The following is a 20,803-nucleotide window of genomic DNA, read 5'->3' as shown; positions in this document are numbered from 1 at the left end:
CTAATTCATTGTTAAACAAAATCAGTACACTCAAATCACAATTCTCCCCCTGACCAACCAGCAAAAGAACCAGAAATTCAATCTATCCAAGTGAAATGGAACTCATCCACACAGTATCGAAACTTGAAGTAAACCAAATAATCACTAAAATGAAACCCGTGACCCACCCACTAAACCCTATTCCAGCAAGTACCCTGAAAAAAGTAAACAGCGTAATAACCCCAATAGTCACAACCATAATAAATCATTCACTTGCAGAAGGACTAGTCCCTGACAGGGGCTAAACAAGCTGCGATTAAACCAATTCTAAAAAACAAAATTGGCAGAATCGATGTCTGAGACAATTACTGACCAATCTCAAACCTGCCTTTCATCCCAAAGGTCCTAGAAAAAGCAGCCTTATCACAAATAGGAAACCACCTTGAAGACAATAATATACTATACCAAAACCAATTTGGATTCAGAAAAAACTGCTCAACAGAAACCGTACTCATCTCTTTAACTGACCTATAAGGCCAGTTATCCTCTCTCTGTGGTAGAGAATAAAGCGATGTAAGATTACATCGCTTTGCAAAGAATGAATCATATATACTGGTTCTAATAGATTTAAAAGCAGCATTCGACACAGTAGACCACTCCCTGCTATGCCACCAGATGAACAAAATTGGAATAGGTGGAAATGTCTACAAATGGTTCTCTTCCTTCTTAAAAGATAGGTCATTCCAAGTCAAACTAGGTAACCAAATCTCAGACACCTTTCCGATCAATACAGCCATCTCCCAAGCTTCAGCACTCTCAGCCACTCTCTTCATCATCTATCTCCTACCTATATGTACTCTACTAACAAATCTGGGAATCAAATTCTTCCTATATGCAGACGATATACAATTCTACATGCCTTTCGCAAATCATTGAGAAAAAACTGTGGCAACTCTGTCAACATACATGAGGGCCATACAACAAAAACGATCCCAACTGAAACGAACTCTAAACACCAAAAAAACGGAAATTATATGGCTAAAGAGAGACAACTTGACACTCAAACCACAACCCTAAAGTTAGGAATTACCAATAAATATTACACCATCAGATGAGGTACGAGACCTTGGAATTCAGATGGATGAGAACTTCACTATGAAAAAGCAAATAAGCAAATTAATCAAATCTGGTTATGCCAAGTTGAGAATTCTACATCAACTAAAACCTCTTAACAATACAAGACTTCTGCACTGTCTTACAAACATTTATATTTTCAAGCTTAGACTATTGCAACTCCCTTTTACTAGGCCTCCCCGCAAGGCTACTAAAACCTTCCCTCCTGGGCAGCAGGCTTTGGGGAGATATCCTTGGTGCGAGAGGACAATGCATCACCTGGAGAGCAGGTCCTTGCTACAGGATCCTTTCCTGCTACACCTGGTTGGTGCTCTCCCATTATGAGACCTTCTTCCTCCAAGGCAGCACCAGGGCTGCCAGTCTGAAGTTGGGACTTGACTACTATGTCCCTGAAGGTCTCATCTATATACCTCTCTGTCTGCCTCAGCTCCTCCAGGTCTGCCACTCTAGCCTCCAGAGATTGGACTCGTTCTCTGAGAGCCAGGAGCTCTTTGCATCGCATGCACATGTACAACTTCTCACCGGTGGGTAAAAAATCATACATGTGACACTCGATGCAAAAGACTGGGAAGCCCCCCTCTTGCTGTGGGATTGCTGCCTTCATGTTAATTTTATTGCATTCTTAGTTAAGTTTAGATTGCTAAGGGAATAAGAATGTGTAAATAAGAGACCCTTAAATGTATTGGTATATTCACCATTAATCTGGTAGTGACCTACAAGGTTATAATTGAACTCTTGATAAGGGCTAGGGTAATCTTGTGTTTTAGATAACAGCCTACTTGATTTTTAAAGTGAAAGTTTCTCCTTTCTATAAATCAAAGGATGAGCTAGGGGTGGGTGGGAGATGGGTGGAAGGGAGGGAAAGACAAACACAGGCAAACTCTAAGCTATTACCTACTCTTGCCTTGCTTTTTAGAACAGACACACAAACAATAAGGAATATACCAAAGAAATTCTTACTGATCCTCTTCAGCCACCAGCAAGATGATCTCCTGTCAGAGGTCCAACTGGATTGAAGGTTACTGAGCTCATCCATTCTACACTCACTATAACCCCTGACACAGCCCCGTGTGACATCCATTCTACCCTCACTATAACCCTGACACAGCCCCGTGTGACATCCATTCTACCCTCACTATAACCCCCGACACAGCCCCGTGTGACATCCATTCTACCCTCACTATAACCCCCTGACACAGCCCCGTGTGACATCCATTCTACCCTCACTATAACCCCCGACACAGCCCCGTGTGACATCCATTCTACCCTCACTATAACCCCTGACACAGCCCCGTGTGACATCCATTCTACCCTCACTATAACCCCTGACACAGCCCCGTGTGACATCCATTCTACCCTCACTGTAACCCCTGACACAGCCCCGTGTGACATCCATTCTACCCTCACTATAACCCCTGACATAGCCCCGTGTGACATCCATTCTACCCTCACTATAACCCCTGACATAGCCCCGTGTGACATCCATTCTACCCTCACTATAACCCCCTGACACAGCCCCACGTGACATCCATTCTACCCTCACTATAACCCCCTGACACAGCCCCATGTTACTTTTTACCCCCTGGTCATGTTGCATCTGCTGCATGGTTACAGGTGACAGGAAGCAAAGTGACCCCTGCAGCCCTCGCTCTCTTTCTCACGTTCTCACCAGGTGACACCAGGTGCCCTCACACTCAGAATTCACTGCTAATAAACCTGTAAAATGATCCCTTACCCAGCGAGCTCAGGGTCTCATAATTCTCCTTCATCACCTCCTTGTACAGCTCCTTCTGCCCTTCTTCTAAACGCTGCCACTCCTCCTGGGAGAAATAGACGGCGATGTCCTCAAAGGTCACTGGCACCTGAAACACAAACCCTTCTGCATGAGGTCCATCAGGAGAGCTCCCAGCGCTGGGGCTCAGCAGAGCAGGAGCAGAGGTTTCCCTGGGTGTGGAAGTCCCGGGCAGAGAACAGAGTTACTCTTCTGCTTTCTCACCCCCAGACCCGGAGCAGGGAGACCCAGCAAAGTCTCCCCCAGCCCCTTTCTGACTGAGGGTTTATTGCACTCCTGGGCTGAGATCAGGGTTTAAGGGTCTGAAAACCCCTCCTCATCAGCCTTTCCTACCAGGATTAATCTCAGGCAAGGCCACCGGTGTCCCTGGCAGTAACGGGGGAGGTTCTGGGTGATTTTATTACTTTGCATGCAGTGAATTACTTATGATACCCAAAAAGTGCGTTTATATTTAGAATGCAAGCTTTTCATGTTTTGTTTAATTAAAGGTTTTCCATTCTTTTCTTTCAGCAGTTGAATAGTTTGTGCGCAGCAATTCTTTGCTTTCTCTTCTCATTCGTTTTTAAATCCCCCTCCTCCTTCCTCTTGCCCCTCCCTCTCACTGTGGTCTGTCCCAGAATGCACTGGGAGAGGACTGAAGGCCCCGCCTCCCTCAGCCCATCACAGCCACCTGCCCGCTCTGTACGGGGAGAGGCAAAAGCCCTACCTTAGGTGAAATGGGGCAATTAATTTACAGAGGGAGAGATTCATCTAAAGCTTTCTCAGCACAGGGAGCCCAAAGCCCAGCTCTGGTCTGGTGCTATTAAAGCCCGGTCTGCCTCTGCAGTGCCTGCAATCTCAAGTGCTGGATCCTGAGTAACAATTTCTCACACAGGGAGCCCAAAGCCCAGCTCTGGTCTGGTGCTATTAAAGCCCGGTCTGCCTCTGCACTGCCTGCAATCTCCTACCTGAGCAGCAGCTCCTGCAGGCATTCTCCTCTCTCTGGGGGTCCCTGAAGCAGATTAGAAACGCCTTGGGAGCTCCTCTCTTGCAGGAGAGAAAGTCTTTTTCCTCCCTTCCTTGCCGGGCTCTTTCCCTACAGCAGAGCTGCTCCTCCCCCTCCTCCTCCTGCCAGCGCTCACTGATGACAGAGGGGGAGGAGAGTGGGGAGGGAGGCGCTCACTGATGACAGAGGGGGAGGAGAGTGGGGAGGGAGGGGCTCACTGATGACAGAGGGGGAGGAGAGTGGGGAGGGAGGCGCTCACTGATGACAGAGGGGGAGGAGAGTGGGGAGGGAGGCGGTCACTGATGACAGAGGGGGAGGAGAGTGGGGAGGGAGGTGGTCACTGATGACAGAGGGGGAGGGGAGTGGGGAGGGAGGTGCTCACTGATGACAGAGGGGGAGGAGAGTGGGGAGGGAGGTGCTCACTGATGACAGAGGGGGAGGAGAGTGGGGAGGGAGGCGCTCACTGATGACAGAGGGGGAGGGGAGTGGGGAGGGAGGCGGTCACTGATGACAGAGGGGGAGGAGAGTGGGGAGGGAGGTGGTCACTGATGACAGAGGGGGAGGAGAGTGGGGAGGGAGGCGCTCACTGATGACAGAGGGGGAGGAGAGTGGGGAGGGAGGTGCAGACTGCGAAGCAGAACAAGCGGGGCTGCTACAGATCCTCCCACAGAAACTACAGGGAGCAGAGACCTCACCTCAGCCCCAAATGAAACTACAGGCGAGCCTGGCGATTCCTAATCCTACCTGCTTTAAGTGATGTCACACACACACACACACAGAGGGAGAAATAGTTGTTCCATTCCCCTTATCATTTTGGTTGCCCATCTCTGTACCTTCTCCATCACAATTATATCTTTTTTTGAGATGCGGGGACCAGAATTGTACACAGTATTCAAGGTGCGGTCTCATCATTATGACATTTTCCGTTTTATTCACCATTCCCTTTCTAATAATTCCTAACATTCTGTTTGCTTTTTTGACTGCCGCAGCACACTGAACAGACGATTTCAATGTGTTATCCACTATGACACCTAGATCTCTTTCTTGGGTTGTAGCACCTAATATGGAACCTAACATTGTGTAATTATAGCAAGGGTTATTTTTCCCTCTATGCAACACCTTGCACTTATCCACATTAAATTTCATCTGCCATTTGGATGCCCAATTTTCCAGTCTCACAAGGTCTTCCTGCAATTTATCTCAATCTGCTTGTGATTTAACTACTCTGAATAATTTTGTATCATCAGCAAATTTGATAACCTCACTCATCGTATTCCTTTCCAGATCATTTATATATATATTGAAAAGCACCGGTCCAAGTACAGATCCCTGAGCACTCCACTGTTTACCCTTTTCCACTGAGAAAATTGACCATTTAATCCTACTCTCTGTTTCCTGTCTTTTAACCAGTTTGCAATCCATGAAAGGACATTACCACCTATCCCATGACTTTTTAGTTTTCTTAGAAACCTCTCATGAGGGACTTTGTCAAATGCCCTCTGAAAATCCAAATACACTACATCTACCGGTTCACCTTCATCCACATGTTTATTAACCCCTTCAAAAAAATGAAGCAGATTTGTTAGGCAAGACTTCCCTTGGGTAAATCCATGTTGACTGTGTTACATTAAACCTTGTCTTTCTATATGTTCTATGATTTTAATCTTTAGAATAGTTTCCACTATTTTTCCCAGCACTGAAGTCAGGCTCACTGGTCTATAGTTACCCGGATCGCCCCTAGAGCCCTTTTTATATATTGGGGTTACATTGGCCACCCTCCAGTCTTCAGGTACAATGGATGATTGTAATGATAGTTTACAAATTTTAAATAATAGATCAGAAATTTCATTTTTGAGTTCCTTCAATACCCTAGGAAGCATACCATCCAGTCCAGGTGATTTGCTACTCTTTAGTTTGTCAATCTGGCCTACTACATCTTCCAGGTTCACAGTGATATCGTTCAGTTCGTCTGACTCATTACCCCAGAAAACAATCTCCGGAACTGGTATCTCCCCAACATCCTCATTAGTAAACACGGAGGCAAAGAATTCATTTAGTCTTTTTGCAATGGCTTTATCTTTGCTAAGAGCCCCTTTAACCCTTCAGTCATCTAATGGTCCAACTGACTCCCTCACAGGTTTCTTGTTTCGTATATATTTTAAAAAGATTTTATTATGAGATTTTGCCTCTATGGCCAACTTCTTTTCAAATTCTCTCTTCGCCTGTCTTATCAATGTTTTACACTTACCTTGACAATATTTATATTTTATCCTATTTTCTTCGGATGGATCCTTCCATGTTAGTGCAGCAAACTGCAGTTTCTTTTTTTAAACTCTTTTTTTATAACTTTTTGGCATACAATAAACAGAGAATGACTGTCAGCTAACAATACAAAGCTTGGTGTACATTAAAGTTACCGATAGCATTCCTCCTTTACAGATTCGGGAGTCTGGACCTCGCTCATTTCTCCAGAAAGTGAGTTTGGTGGGGGAAAAGGTGATACTTTTGGGATGGAAAGGTTCGTCACCCCCATCCTTCTGGGTATGGCGTAATCACCTTCACCACATGATGCGGATGAACGACATGTTCTCCTCTCCATCGAAGGAAATTTCTGTCGATGTGTGACCCGTACGCCCAAGCTCTCCCGCACAGATCCAGGAGTCTGATCTTGAAGGACTAAAACTTTTTTTATCTTTCAAATCTTCCGCATTCTCCATGGAGCTTTTGACAAAGTCTGCTTTGCTTCTGGTCGACACAGTGTGGTACTTAGTTTCCTGCTTTAGGGTTGGGGGAGGGGCAGAAGGGGACGAGGTCCATTATGGACACCTCTACGGTTACAATGAATGTATTCTGTCCGAGGATGCATCAGAGACACAGCATCCTCTGTCATCTTTGTTTGTTTTTCCAAATAATAAAAAAATGTTTGAAGTAAAGTTACAGATAGCAACAGCCGGTGTCATGACAATTGCATACAAGTTTAGAAGAGAACCAGTCACCCAAGCCACCTGTCAACCCTACAAAACCCCCAGATTAAGCATCTTTAAATAGATACACGCAATGGATAGTTATAGTACTGAGGAGAAACGGCCCAAACACTCTTGTATTTGAAGGGCTGAGCCTTCACGTCATATCCTAAGACGTTCAATATCAGCCACTTTACGCACCTGCAGTTTCCACTGGTCCATATTTGGACGGGATTTACAAACCTTGCTATAGTAAATCTAATAGCCAAAAAAAGCTGAGCAATCAGCTTATAATGCTTTAACGGTATTAGTGACCCTATCCATTGACCCAAAAGACCTAGCAAAGGTGATACATGTATAGGTAAGCCTAAAATATCAGACATCTCCTGCGTGATTTGTTTCCAGAACTGACTCACTACTGGGCAAAGCCACCGCATATATTTAAGGGTACCCCACTCCCCACACCCACGCCGATACAGAGGGCTGGCACCAGGAAAGAACTTACAGTGATATGCTGGGGTACCGTAATTCCTATGTAACAATTGGACCATCAGTTCCGTCACCTGGCACAGATTGTCATATGGTGTGAAGACTGCAGATGTTCTTCCAAGCCTTTGCATTGAGTTCCGCCCGCATTGAGATACGCGCGTAACCCTTTGAAAACCGCTCCTACGCACACCGAACCTATTTTGCATAGGCCCGGCGATGCGCGTATGTCCCGGGGCTTGAAAAAGGGGGCAGGGCGGTAGCCTCCAGGCACAGCGGCCATTTGCCGCTGTGCCCGGGATCGCGGGCCAGTCGTTGGCCGGCGTGCGCAACCTACGCCTGCCTGGAGGCAGGCGCAACTTCTAAGTTAAAGGTAAGGGGGCGGGTTAGGTGGGGCTGGCGGGCGGGTTAGGTAGGGGAAGGAAGGGGAAGGTGGGGGGGGGCGGAAGGAAAGTTCCCTCCGAGGCCGCTTCGATTTCGGAGCAGACTCGGAGGGAACGGAGGAAGGCTGCGCGGCTCGGCATGCACAAGTTGCACAATTGTGCATCCCCTTGAGCACGCCGACCCTGGATTTTATAACATGCGCGCGGCTGCAACAGGACAGGGCGATGATCTGAAATGGCACTGGGCAAAAGCTCACTGTTTTGCACCTGGGAAACTATTTCCAATGAGCTCAACAAATAATCAGTCCGGCTGTATGTACCATGTCTGGGAGAATAAAACGTGGAGTCCCTGGCTCCTGAATCGATATGCCTCCATATGTCTGTCAGATGTAATGTCTCAATCAGATCAATGACAGGGGAAGATGATGGATGTATGACTTTAGAGGAAGATGTTCTGTCTAACTCTGGATCAGGGCAAGCATTCCAATCACCTCCTATACAAAGCGATTTGTACCCAAACGTTAGTGCTCTGTAAAACTCCCCCTGATCCACATCGAGACTGTAAACATTGCCCAGGGTAAAACTGACAGAATATAGGGTGCAATCAAGGAAGACAAATCTGCCAGCCATATCACTAAGTGATCTGTTTATTAAGGGCCCATTTTTAGCCACTAAAATAGACACAGCTTGACTTTGAGAATTGTAAGAAGAAGAATCCACGGATCCCACCCAGCTACACCTCAACTTTCCATGTTCTAAATCAGTGAGAGGAGTATCCGGGCACGGTTTCTTTCGGGATACTGCACCACTCTCTCTCTTTTGATTGGGGAAAGAGATGCCCCGCACTTTTAGAGAAAGACAATTTAAGGTCTTGGGCACTTAGACTTTGCAGTTTATCTTGAGTGATGACAGCCTAATATTAGCAAGAAAATGACAAGAAAAACAATCATCAGAGACAGAATTTGAAAGAAATTTCTGAGATCTTGCACACAATTCCAGAACTGTGAGACACAAAGTACTGCAGCTTCCAGAAAACAGACCTCTTACCACAGTGAAAGTTTGCCATTTCCTCCCAATTATATAACAAACAATAATACCCCTCAGGTGGGAAGTCCTTCGGGACCCGAGGAGAGGAAGCTCCCATCTTGTCCAACCCTACCCAACAGTAACCACAGTGAAAGTTTGCCATTTCCTCCCAATTATATAACAAACAATAATACCCCTCAGGTGGGAAGTCCTTCGGGACCCGAGGAGAGGAAGCTCCCATCTTGTCCAACCCTACCCAACAGTAACTGCCCTCTTACCCCCTCAATCCAACCTCTCTTAATTGTGCAACAGAACCGCTCCCACGCCTCAACCCACTCAGCTTTCATTTCTCCTCTCCTAAACCCAGAAAGAACGCCGTGATCAAGCAGCAACAACAGAAAGGACATAGAAGAAGAGAAAAGTAATATCCGGCATCAAAACCACCCTCAGAATAAGGAGCTGTTGGACAGCCTCCAAGGTAAACAAATGGCCAATATCCTCCCAGAGGCTGACCAACCCCAAGCACAGAACTAACAGTAACCGTCACGTGAATAACTGTAAAAGTAAGACACAGTGTTCTCATCCCCATCTCTGGGAAGACAGCAAAAACGCCCAAGGAGTCCAATAAAAAGAAAACAAAAGGATATGCAAAAACAGCCTTCCAATTACGTCAGGCAGCAGAGCACTTCAGGGTCATCTCTCCCACACTTATTGTCCGTGGGAAGAAAATTAGAGCACAAATAATACAAATTCCAACGTGAGAAGGATTTCCAGAACACCACCCGACCTCGGTGCAATGGAGAAGTGGGTACGAGGACTTGAGCAGCTCCTCCACTGCTCCGACTGAGCAAGAAGCACCACGGAAACCGTCATCTCATCACGCCGCTTTCTCCGTTGCCTTCCAGAAGATCCAAACGAGATCTTAATGATGTCTCCCCAACATCACAACCACCTTAGATTTGCCACCGGAGTAACAACAGACTGTCGCTTGTGAACCGATCTCCAAAGTTTAACTTTTCCCATCATTTGTAATCCCCTGAATGACAGACAGCAGGCATCCAATCCAGCGTTTCCGAGGCGCTATGACAGAAAATGGGAAACTTGGCTGGATAAATCAAAGCATAACGAATATTCAGGCCTGGCAATTCTTTTTTCACCATCGCAAACTGCTGCCTCTTTCTCTGCAAATCAGGTGAGAAGCCCGAGAATAGAAGAACTTGGTTGCCCTGAAAAACCTGTCAGTAAAGTTATGAAGCCAAATGATGACCGTGCGGGGCTAACCGCTCTGAGCCAGCGGTGGGGCCAGGGCGCGATGCACTCGGTTTAGTTTCTGCATGCCGGTAGTAGATTCCAGCCCCAATAGGTCAGGAAGAACTTTACCGTGTCATTCCCTTCAGCTCGCTCTGGCACCCCCTGAACACGGATAGTACCTCGTCACAAGTGATTCTCTAGGTCGTCCAATTTTTCAATTATAGCTTTATCATTTTTATCCAGCTTCTCTAATTTAGCTGCGTTCAACACAGTAGCCAACTCTATTTCTGCAATGCAGCCATTTTGTTCTTCCAGTCATTCCGCTTGTTGCCGCACACTTTACACTAGACTCGTAACTTTCTCCACAATCGCACTCATTCGCGTATCCAGTTTAGTGGAGATTCGTTCTGCAAAATCTTCCAGAATATCGGCAATTTTGTAGTTTTCAACATTGATTTCTGGAGATTGAATATGTATCTGGTTATCCAAGCCCAAATCAGACTCTACGTCAGCAGCTTGGTCATGTCCACCGAGCTGGCCTTAGGCTCTCCAGCTTCGTTTTACTCTTAACCTCTTTACTGGCAAGGAACACTTCCCTTTGTCTTTTACCAGAGGCTTAATGTCTTTTCGAGGTAGGCTGGACCGTTTTAACAAACGAATTTAATGGATCCCGGCGGGACCTGAGGCAGTGTGCACCTCACCTCGTCACAGCATAACCGGAAGTCACTTCAGCTTCTTTTTTATGTCCTCCCCCTTTCCAGGTACTCATCCTTCACTGACACCCCAGGAGGGGTTCATATTTGTCTTCTTTGTTTCAGGCCTAGAATACTTATTGGTAGGACTCTTTGGCCGTTTCCAGTTCTTTCCCACAGAATTTGCATTTATCCATTTTACCAGAGTTTTCCGTGCTGGCTGTGAAACATCTCGAATGTAGTCCATTATCCTGTGCTGCAATTATCGATCTCTCTGAGGTTTGCTTTCTGATTGAAGCGTATATTACCCTCAGAATATGAAAACGATCTGTCTTCTCTGTGGATTTTTTGGGGTATTTTCTGAGGTTTGTCTTCCTATTAAAGCTTATTATATGCAGCACAAAACTATGGTCTCTCCCTAGTGTGGGTTTTCTGGTGGATTGTGAGATGTCTTATCATTAAAGCTTTTACTGTATTCAGTACATGAAGATGATCACACCCCAGTGTGGTTTTTCTGGTGGTTTTGGAGATCTCTCTTCCACTTAAAGCTCTTCCTACACTCAGTGCATTTAAATGGTCTCTCCCCAGTGTGGACCTTCTGGTGTCTTATTAGATGTGTCTTCTGATTGAAGCTTTTATTACACTCCGTACATTTAAATGATCTCTCCCCAGTGTGGATTTTCTGGTGGTTTTGGAGGTCTCTTTTCCACTTAAAGGTCTTCTTACACTCAGTGCATATAAATGGTCTCTCGCCAGTATGGTTTTTCTGATGGTTTTGCAGGTCTCTCTTCCACTTAAAGGTCTTCTTACACTCAGTACATGAAAATGGTCTCTCCCCAGTGTGGCATTTCTGGTGACTTGTGAGATGTGTCTTTTGATTGAAACTTTTACTACATTTAGAACATGAAAATGGTTTCTCCCCAGTGTGGATTTTCTGGTGATTTGTAAGAGCTGTCTTCTGTTTGAAGCTTTTACCACATTCTACACATGAAAATGGTCTCTCTCCAGTGTGGACCTTCTGGTGGTTTATGAAAGCTGTCTTCCACTTGAAGGTTTTACTACATTCAGTACATGAATATGATCTCTCCCCAGTGTGGATTTTCTGATGATTTGTGAGAGTTTTCTTGAGACTGAAACTTTTACCACACTCAGTACATGAAAAAGGTCTCTCTCCAGTGTGAATTTTCTGGTGATTTGTAAGATTTCTCTTCTCTATGAATATTTTACCACATTCTATACATGAAAATGGTCTCTCCCCTGTGTGAAGTTTCTTGTGGTTTTGGAGGGATTTCTGCCACGTGAAGTTTTTACTACACTCAGTGCATTTAAAAGGTTTCTCCCCAGTGTGGATTCTCTGGTGTTTTGTTAAATGTGTCTTTTGATTGAAACATTTACTACACTCAGTACATGAAAATGGTCTCTCTCCTGTGTGGATTTTCTGGTGGTTTGAAAGACTTGTCTTCTGACTGAAGCTTTTACCACATTCCATACATGAAAATGGTCTCTCCCCAGTATGGATTTTCTGGTGGTATCTGAGATATGTTTTCTGACTGAAGCTTTTACCACATTCCATACATGAAAAAGGTCTCTCCCCTGTGTGGATTTTCTGATGGTTTATGAGAATCATCTTCCACTTAAAGCTTTTATTACACTCACTACATTTAAATGGTCTCTCCCCAATATGGATTTTCTGGTGGCTTTGTAGGGCTGTCTGCCATATGAATGTTTTACTACACTCAGTGCATTTAAATGGTCTCTCCCCTTTGTGGATTTTCTGGTGGTTGTGGAGGACTCTCTGCCACATAAATGTTTTACTACACACAGTACATTTAAATGGTCTCTCCCCTGTATGGATTTTCAGGTGCGTTGTAAGGTTGCTCTTAAAATAGAAACTTTTACTACACTTAGTACATGAAAAAGATCTCTCCCCTGTGTGAATTTTCTGGTGATTTGTAAGACCTGTCTTCTGATTGAAGCTTTTACCACACTGCATACATGAAAATTGTCTCTCCCCAGTGTGGATTTTCTGGTGATTTGTGAGATGTGCCTTCTGATTGAAGCTTTTACCACACTGCATACATGAAAATGGTCTTTCCCCAGAGTGGATTTTCTGGTGGTTTTGGAGGGCTGTCTGCCACATGAATGTTTTACTACACTCAGTACATGATAAAGGTCTTTCCCCTGTGTGGATTTTCTGGTGATTTGAAAGACTTGTCTTCTTATTGTAAATTTTACCACATTCCATACATGAAAATATTCTCTCTCCTGTATGGATTTTTTGGTGGTTTATGAGGCTTGTGTTTCGATCAAAGCTTTTACTACACTCTATACATGCAAATGATCTCTCCCCTGTGTGGATTTTCTGGTGAGATGTTAGGCTTGATTTTGTAATAAAACTTTTATCACATTCAGTGCATGGAAATACTCTTTCTCCTGTATGGATTTTATAATGTACAAGAGCTCCTTTCTTACTGAAATCATTCTTGCACTCTCCAGTGTGTGTTCTCTCTTCTTCCTGTAGCTCTCCATCCTGACTGATGGTTTTCCCGTGGTCTGTAGATGTAGACGGTCTCTCCTCAGTGCATGGTCTCTCTTGTGATTCCAGAGTTACAGGATCCCTGAGGTGAATCTCACATGCATCACAGGCACATCTTTGTTCTGTTCTCTGATTTCTCTGCTCTTCCCTTGTACCTGTGATATTACAGGCACTTTCCTCATACACATTACAATTGGTGGCCGAGTCTCCTGTTTTTTGCTTCTTTTCTAAGATGCAATTTTTTCCCCAGTCAGCACATGAAGAAACATCTTCTCTTTGTTGTACTGAGAGGCTTTTCTTTGCTTTCAGATTCTCTGTGAGCTCCCGGTGATGTCTCCCTGGATTACTCTTTCTGGGATCCTCATTTCCTGCATAAAAAGTAAACACAAAGTCATCATCCTGTTTGCTGGAGACACTCCAGAGACGTGAAGGGCTCTGATGTAAGGGGAGGTCAGGGTGAGCAGGGAAGAAAGGATTTTCAATTAATGATGGAGAGAATTCCCCACTGGGAGATTCCTGACTCCAGCACAGAACCTCTGACCCTGGGACACGACCTAAAACAGTGACCAGGAGAGGCAGCTAAAGCACTTCCTGTTCCTGTACAGAGTAAAACAGTAACACATGGAGTTTTATACTGAGCATGCATGCAATGGGATAAAACCAGGACTGGATCAAGCTCTCCTGAAAATAGAAAGGTTACCCAACTGGCTCCAAAGAGAGGGCAGTGGAAAAAGCAGGAGGTGGATCCTTAGGTAAAATAATAGGAGGGGAAGATTGTGATATAACTGGGAAGTAGGGTTGCCAACTGTCTGGATTTTCTCCGGACAGTACAGAATTTTAAGTTACTGTCCAGAAGCCAGATGGAGGGCTCAAATGTCCATAAAGTATCTGGATTTTAGCCCTCCATTCTAGTGCACCAGCTATCTGCATCTCCTCAAGCAGCCTGAAGGATCTGCTGTTTAACTCCACAGCCAACGGTGGCACCAGACAACTTCCAGGAAGTTTCCTATGCATGCATGCATAACCCCTCTCCCTGCTACAATCTCAGCTGCCGGCACCTTCCCTCCCGCCCATGGCCCAATAAGAAAAGGTTCCTGGGGGTCTCTGGCACTTACCCTCCTGCCCACGGACCTACAGTGAAAGGCCCTGTGGGGGCACAGGCACCACTCCTACCAGTTCCCGTCGCAGTAAAATAAGAAAAGGAGGTGGCTGCCAACGCACCTCCTGGCCACAGCGGAACGGGAAGTGAGGCCGCCAGCACTTCTCCTCCTTACCACGGTGCAATAAATAAAGTCCATTCACACCTCCTCTCCCATCAGCGACAAAACAAGAGGCCCGGGGAACATAGCTGTGCTGAAGCGAAGGCTAGGAAAATGTGTGAGAGCCTTTGAGTGTGAGGAAGAGAGAGTCAGGGTGTGTAATCCTGTATGTATGTGTGAGGGAGAGACAGTCAGTGAGTGTGAGAGAGCCTGTATGTGTGTGTTTGTTTGAGAGAGAGAGTCAGTTAGTATGAGAGAGCCTGTATGTGTGTGTGGGAGGGAGGGAGAATCAGTGAGTGTGAGAGTGCGTGTGTGGGAGAGAGTCAAATGAATGTGAGAGAGCCTGTGTCTGAGGGGGAAAAAGTTGGTGACTGTGAGAAAACCTGTGTGTATAAGAGAGACAGAGCTAGTGAGTGTGAGAGAGCCTGCATGTGTGTGTTTGATTGAGAGAGAGAATCAGTTAGTATGAGAGAGCCTGTATGTGTGTGTGGGAGGGAGAGAGAATCAGCAAGTGTGAGAGTGAGTGTGCGTGTGTGGGAGGGAGTCAAATGAATGTGAGAGAGCCTCTTTGTGTGTGTGAAAGCCTGTATGTTTGTGTTTGATTGAGAGAGAGAATCAGTTAGTATGAGAGAGCCTGAATGTGTGTGTGGGAAGGAGAGAGAATCAGTGAGTGTAAGAGTGCGTGTGTGGGAGAGAGTCAAATGAATGTGAGAGAGCCTGTGTGTGAGGGGGAAAAAGTTGGTGACTTCTGAGAAAGCCTGTGTGTATAAGAGAGACAGAGCCAGTGAGTGCCTGAGAGCCTGTATTTACATGAGTGAGGGCCAGAATTTTGTTGAGTGGATAAGTGAGAGAGAGCAGGGAGAGAAAGAAAGCGAGCATGTAAGAGAGGGCTTGTGAGCACTGTTCCTGTTTTTTTTTTTATTTTCAGAATTTTAGATTTCTCACAAGAATACATCTTGTTAAAGCAAGAACGGTAATTAACATAGGAAATTATTCAAAAGCAATTACAATACATCTCGTGAATTAGGGAGGAGGCTCAGTAAAAATAAGTGATGTCAAGTTGAAAAAGGAAGGACGTCGAGGAGGTTCACGACTTGTTCTTCATGCCGAACCACTAGTGGGTGCTAAGTGGGAGTGCACGTCCAAAAATGCTCTGAGCTGGTTAACCTCGAAGAAAACATAATTAGCATTTTGGTGCCTAATGCAGCACTTGCAGTTGATTTGCCTCTGCTCGCATAGAGAGAAAATGTTTTCTTCTTCTCTGAGTAGACAATCAAATCCGGATAAATCCAGAGCTTCCGGCCATAGAGACTGCCTATTCCGAAAGAAAAGCGTCAAGACATTATTGTGGTCCATCAAAAAAGTGAACGAAACCAATATCGATCTTCGGCTTCTTGAGACGGTCCCAGGGTTTCTGATCTGTCGCCTTCGTTCCTCTTCATCTGCCTGTGTAACTTGAGGGAGGTAATACACTTTTGTAATCACTGGCATTGCAGATTCGGGATTTTTTGGAACCCATAGAATATAAGTTTTGAAAAGTTCCAGTGGGGAAATTACATTTGTAACAGGAAAATTCAACCCCCTCACATTGCGTGGTCTCAAAGCATTTCCCACATCTTCCAATCTTCTATTGTTGATTGACTCAGAAGGAGCCAATTTCTGTTGAATCTTTTCAGTGACAGAAAGCTGCTGTTCCATTTCTTCTACTTAAAGATTAAATGTAGATATCAAATTTGGATTGACCAGCACTTGATTTTTTGTTTCCAGAGTCACTTGTGATAAAGAAGTTAAGGATAATTCAATGGATTTTTAAAGCTGTCCATATTCCTTCTGGACGCTGAAATCTAAGTCCAGTCTCTAGAGCAGAAGGGTGAGGCCCCCACCCACTCCGATGCCCGTACCCAGCACTGTACCTTGCACAGATGGTAAACCCTCGGTTGGCCTCTTCACATTAGAAGGGACTTGGATCGGTTCCCTCCCTCTTCTCTACCAGATCTCGTCCCATCAGGCACTCGAGACCCCAAGGTCTCCCCCGGGGACTTCCACCCCGGATCTCCCTGGGTTATCTCCGGAGAGCTCTTTGCCATCGCCGTGTTCGCATGGCCAGGGGGGGAGCAGGCCAGTTCAGTGCGCCGGGGCTCAGCGTGGTGGCAAAGGTCAGAGGGGAAGGTGTTCCCCCTTCCACCCTCCCTTCAGCGACCGTTCCTCCCGGCGTTAAAGTCGAGCTGTCTGCGAGGAATCCCTCGATGCAAGGTCGTGAGGGATCCATAAGAGGGTGAACTCTCGATGTCACGCCTCTAAGTCTCGCCTTTCTTTTGGTTGCGGCATTATTTTTAGGAAAATTCTCAACTGAAGGAAAAAAGACGCAGCGGGAGACTTCTCGCAGTGTTCCTACTTGGCGGCCATCTCAAGCGCCGCTCCTTCTCAGCTGCATGCATGCACGGCCACGGGCAGCTGTTATCCCCCACGCAGGAAGACCGGCGGGGCTGTGGTGCAGCACGATGAAAACAAGAGACCCCCCCAAAACTCCAGGTGTGCGCTCCTTCTCCTTCCAGTCCATGCAGCCCTGGAAAAAAAAAGCCGTTGCTGCAGCCGCACAGGCAGGAGGAGCGTCGGCCGGCATGTAGAAGAGGGGAGAGACTGTGGCAGGGCCACCACGGAATCCCACCCTGCAGTGGCCCGAGAAGAGGAGGCCGCTGTGGATCCCGTCTCGCGGCGACCTGAGAAGATCAGGGCTGCTGGGGAGTTCCATCCTGTGGTGGCCCGCAAAAAGGAAGCCCAGAGGTGAGAGGGAGGCTAAGGCCCTGTAGAGAGTGTGTATGTGTTTGTGAGACTGAGCTGAGAGATTGTGTGTGTGAGAGAGAGAGAGACTGTACGTGGGAGTGAGACAGTGTGTGTTTGTGAGACTGAGCTGAGAGATTGTGTGTGTGAGAGAGAGACTGTACGTGGGAGTGAGACAGTGTGTGTTTGTGAGACTGAGCTGGGAGATCGTGTGTGTGAGAGAGAGACTGTACGTGGGAGTGAGACAGTGTGTGTTTGTGAGACTAAGCTGAGAGATCGTGTGTGTGAGAGAGAGACTGTACGTGGGAGTGAGACAGTGTGTGTTTGTGAGACTGAGCTGAGAGATCGTGTGTGTGATAGAGAGACTGTACGTGGGAGTGAGACAGTGTGTGTTTGTGAGACTGAGCTGAGAGATCGTTTGTGTGAGAGAGAGACTGTACGTGGGAGTGAGACAGTGTGTGTTTGTGAGACTGAGCTGAGAGATTATGTGTGTGAGAGAGAGAGAGAGACTGTACGTGGGAGTGAGACAGTGTGTGTTTGTGTTACACAGCATGTGAAAGTGAGAGCCTGCGTATGGGAAAATGTAGGCGCTCTCTTACCACTGGATGCAGAGGTCCAAAGATTCTGGACCCCGTTTGAGATGAGCCTCTGGGGTGTCCCACTCAAGACCAATCAACTCTTGAATGGCCTCCATCACAGGGAAAACACCAGAGGCTTTGTGCAAGGAAACCAAAATGGAATCTCTCTCTGAATCAGACCCAGGAACTCCGAGCATTTCCAAGGTGTGGGAGATCAGAGCTGGCAGTTCGTATCTATGAATGAACCATAACATAGGGTTCTAATCCGGGGGGGATCTTCACCCTTCGCAGGAGCGGAGTTATCATCCGCGCCATCCGGAACTACATTCAGAGGATCCGCTGCTGCTTGGAGAACACTCCAGCGCCGACTAGAAAGTCTACGCAAGGTTCCTACCCGTGGAGCACTGGACAGGGCGGAGGACGACGCATGAAAAAAGGATTGCAAGCCCTGGAAACATTCTAGCCATGAAGGAGTAGAGGTGTCCGGGACCACGAGGAGCCTGAGGAGGACCCACTGAGCCACCTTCCCCCGCTGAAGAACCAGTGAGAGGAGTTCCAAAATCAGGTGCCCCGCATCTGGCTGGGAAGAACCGGGCCTAGTGACAATTCTCCCTGCGCCTCTGTGCTGGCAGAAATCTGCAAAGAGAACGATGCTTCGTCTTCTTAGGTACAGACGCCATTATGTCCGTCAGTATACTGAGCGGCGGCCGGAGGCTTGCATCTAAGCTGCTGTTTTCGGCTTTTTTTTTACACTCTCAACTAGGCGCTCAAAAATTATGCATCCAAAACTTAGGCGCCTACCTATGTGGCCAAAAACATTAAGCGCACAAGAGCGTAAGCAAGCAGCACTACTTGTGCACAGAGGCAAATGGCGTCGGACCAACCATGCTGTACAGGGCAGCCTTACTAAGCGCGTGAAAAGCTATTGAGGCCTACCACGGGGTGCACAGCGAAAAGCCTCGGAGCGGGACCTAGTCTGAGAGGGCTGCTCAACCCGCCAGGCTGTCCATGTCCCTCAACCTCCCACGGAGCGAGACGAATGTCAGACCGGCGCACTAAGCATGGAGACCGATGGCGGAGGGAGCCCTGCACAACAAAAAAAACCCCTCTCTCCAAGTCTCTGTAAAGTCTCTAAACTTACCGAAACTCAGCCGTACCTGGCTGAGTACAGACGGTCTCCGGCTGCAGGAGGACCGGGCATGTGCCGTACCCGCAGCGCTCGACTTCCTGCACCCGCTGCCTTTCAACTGCTAAGTCCATGCCGGCTGAAAACCAGCTACCAGACCAAGGCACTCATCTGAGGGACCACGGAAATCACCTCAGGAATTCTCAACTGGGGGAGGGACCTTTAGGAGAGCAAGGCGAATATATTTCCTGAATTCTCCTTTCTTTAAAATGAAGCAATCCCCAGTGGGGAGATGCTCGTCCACCATCTGCTGGAGACGGAGAATACTGGCGAGCTGAGGCCACTGCAGGGGTAAATATACTGTGACATCAGCTTGTTCTGTCTCCATCTGCTGGTGGAGGTGCATAACCCACTTTTTCTGGATTCATCTGACTGGACGCCAAGAAATTGTAGTTTTCTTTGCCTGTTCTAATAGAATGTTATTGGTATTTTTATATTTATGATCATTTGGTTGTACCTTGCTTTGTGCAAGGCTATCAATAAAGCAGGTAATAAAAGTTTAAAATAAATAGTCATGTGGGAAGACAAAGGTGAAAATTTTACTCGCTGCGTTCAAGTGTTTGGATGTTTCACAATTGAAAGTTGGCAACCCTACTGGGAGATGATGGTAAGAGAGAAGTAATAGCTCTCAGGGGGTCCCAGCTTGTAAGGCTGACAGCTGGGAGTGAGGGAGTGTAAAGAAGGGTGAAGGCCACAGCAAGATCAGTGTAAGCAGTGAGGCTTGTACAAGATACGCAGGGAGATCAAAATCAGGTCAGTGATTAACGAGATCCCCAGAGGGGCTTGTGAAGGGGTCTCTGCAGCTCCCGTCCCTCTTATTCCTGGACTCACCTGAGCAGCTGCTTTCTCCTCTTTCTCCTTCCTCTGATCCCGGCTCCTCCCTGATGTACGGCTCCTCCCCTCGCTCAATGTGGGATATAATATCCGGGGTGACAGTCAGAGAGCCTGTTCCAGGGATGAGATAAGAGAATCTCAATATTCACAATCCTCATTATCTCAAGGAAGCTTTATTGCACCTCTGCCTCTCCTGCTGACTATCAGGCCAATACAGTACGGGGGCTCTGGTGGAGCGCACTGTTAACCGGCATTTGGACGCACGTTTTCGACGCGATAGCTTTACCCCATATTCAGTAAAACGCACGGCCGACCCCCTCCCCCGAGACTATGCATGCTGATGGCCCTATTAGGTATGCGTGCGGGATACAGAAAGTAAAATGTGCAGCCACGCCGCACATTTTACTTTCAGAAATTAGCGCCTGCCCAAAGGTAGGTGTTCATTTCTGCCAGCAGAGGGAAAGTGCACAGAAAAGCCTTCACACTCAGAATTCACTGCTAATAAACCTGTAAAATGATCCCTTACCCAGCGAGCCCAGGGTCTCATAATTCTCCTTCATCACCTCCTTGTACAGCTCCTTCTGCCCTTCTTCTAAACGCTGCCACTCCTCCTGGGAGAAATAGACGGCGATGTCCTCAAAGGTCACTGGCACCTGAAACACAAACCCTTCTGCATGAGGTCCATCAGGAGAGCTCCCAGCGCTGGGGCTCAGCAGAGCAGGAGCAGAGGTTTCCCTGTGTGTGGAAGTCCCGGGCAGAGAACAGAGTTACTCTTCTGCTTTCTCACCCCCCAGACCCGGAGCAGGGAGACCCAGCAAAGTCTCCCCCAGCCCCTTTCTGACTGAGGGTTTATTGCACTCCTGGGCTGAGATCAGGGTATAAGGGTCTGAAAACGCCTCCTCCTCAGCCGTTCCTACCAGGATTAATCTCAGGCAAGG

General features: G+C 46.9%; 2 protein-coding genes across 3 annotated transcripts in view; both read right to left on the bottom strand.

Moving 5' to 3' along the window:
• The window catches only part of LOC115091788 (gastrula zinc finger protein XlCGF8.2DB-like), a 32,739-nt gene extending 29,837 nt beyond the window's left edge, over positions 1–2,902 (bottom strand). For both annotated transcript variants that reach the window (XR_003856816.1, XM_029601999.1), the window contains exon 1: positions 2,849–2,902. Coding sequence is in view for 1 of the 2 variants with exons in the window: in XM_029601999.1 (XP_029457859.1) it covers positions 2,849–2,882 (34 nt within the window). In the remaining variant the exon portion in view is untranslated. The remainder of the gene's footprint in view (positions 1–2,848) is intronic.
• Positions 2,903–7,835: 4,933 nt separating this feature from the next.
• On the bottom strand, positions 7,836–20,444 carry LOC115091787 (oocyte zinc finger protein XlCOF6-like). The gene is made up of 3 exons (XM_029601998.1): positions 20,392–20,444; positions 19,863–19,976; positions 7,836–13,595 (listed from the first exon to the last, which is right to left on the bottom strand). Exons 1-3 carry the CDS (start codon positions 20,423–20,425, stop codon positions 11,185–11,187), a joined length of 2,559 nt encoding a protein of 852 aa, XP_029457858.1. The 5' UTR covers positions 20,426–20,444; the 3' UTR covers positions 7,836–11,184.
• Positions 20,445–20,803: the final 359 nt, after the last annotated feature.

This window comes from Rhinatrema bivittatum, chromosome 5 (genome assembly GCF_901001135.1).
Source record: "Rhinatrema bivittatum chromosome 5, aRhiBiv1.1, whole genome shotgun sequence".
Taxonomy (NCBI): Eukaryota; Metazoa; Chordata; class Amphibia; order Gymnophiona; family Rhinatrematidae; genus Rhinatrema; species Rhinatrema bivittatum.
Note: the sequence above shows the minus strand (reverse complement) of the source record. Positions and strands in the feature narration are given on the sequence as shown.

Bases quoted from the DNA above. Each gene is read 5' to 3' on its own strand.
- LOC115091787 (XM_029601998.1), bottom strand. From the start codon at position 20,425: ATGAAGGAGAATTATGAGACCCTGGGCTCGCTGG. The intron at 19,977-20,391 runs GTAAGGGATCAT...TCCCTGGAACAG, and splicing joins TGAGACCCTGGGCTCGCTGG to GCTCTCTGACTGTCACCCCG. The intron at 13,596-19,862 runs GTGAGTCCAGGA...CTTTTTATGCAG, and splicing joins AGGAGAAAGCAGCTGCTCAG to GAAATGAGGATCCCAGAAAG.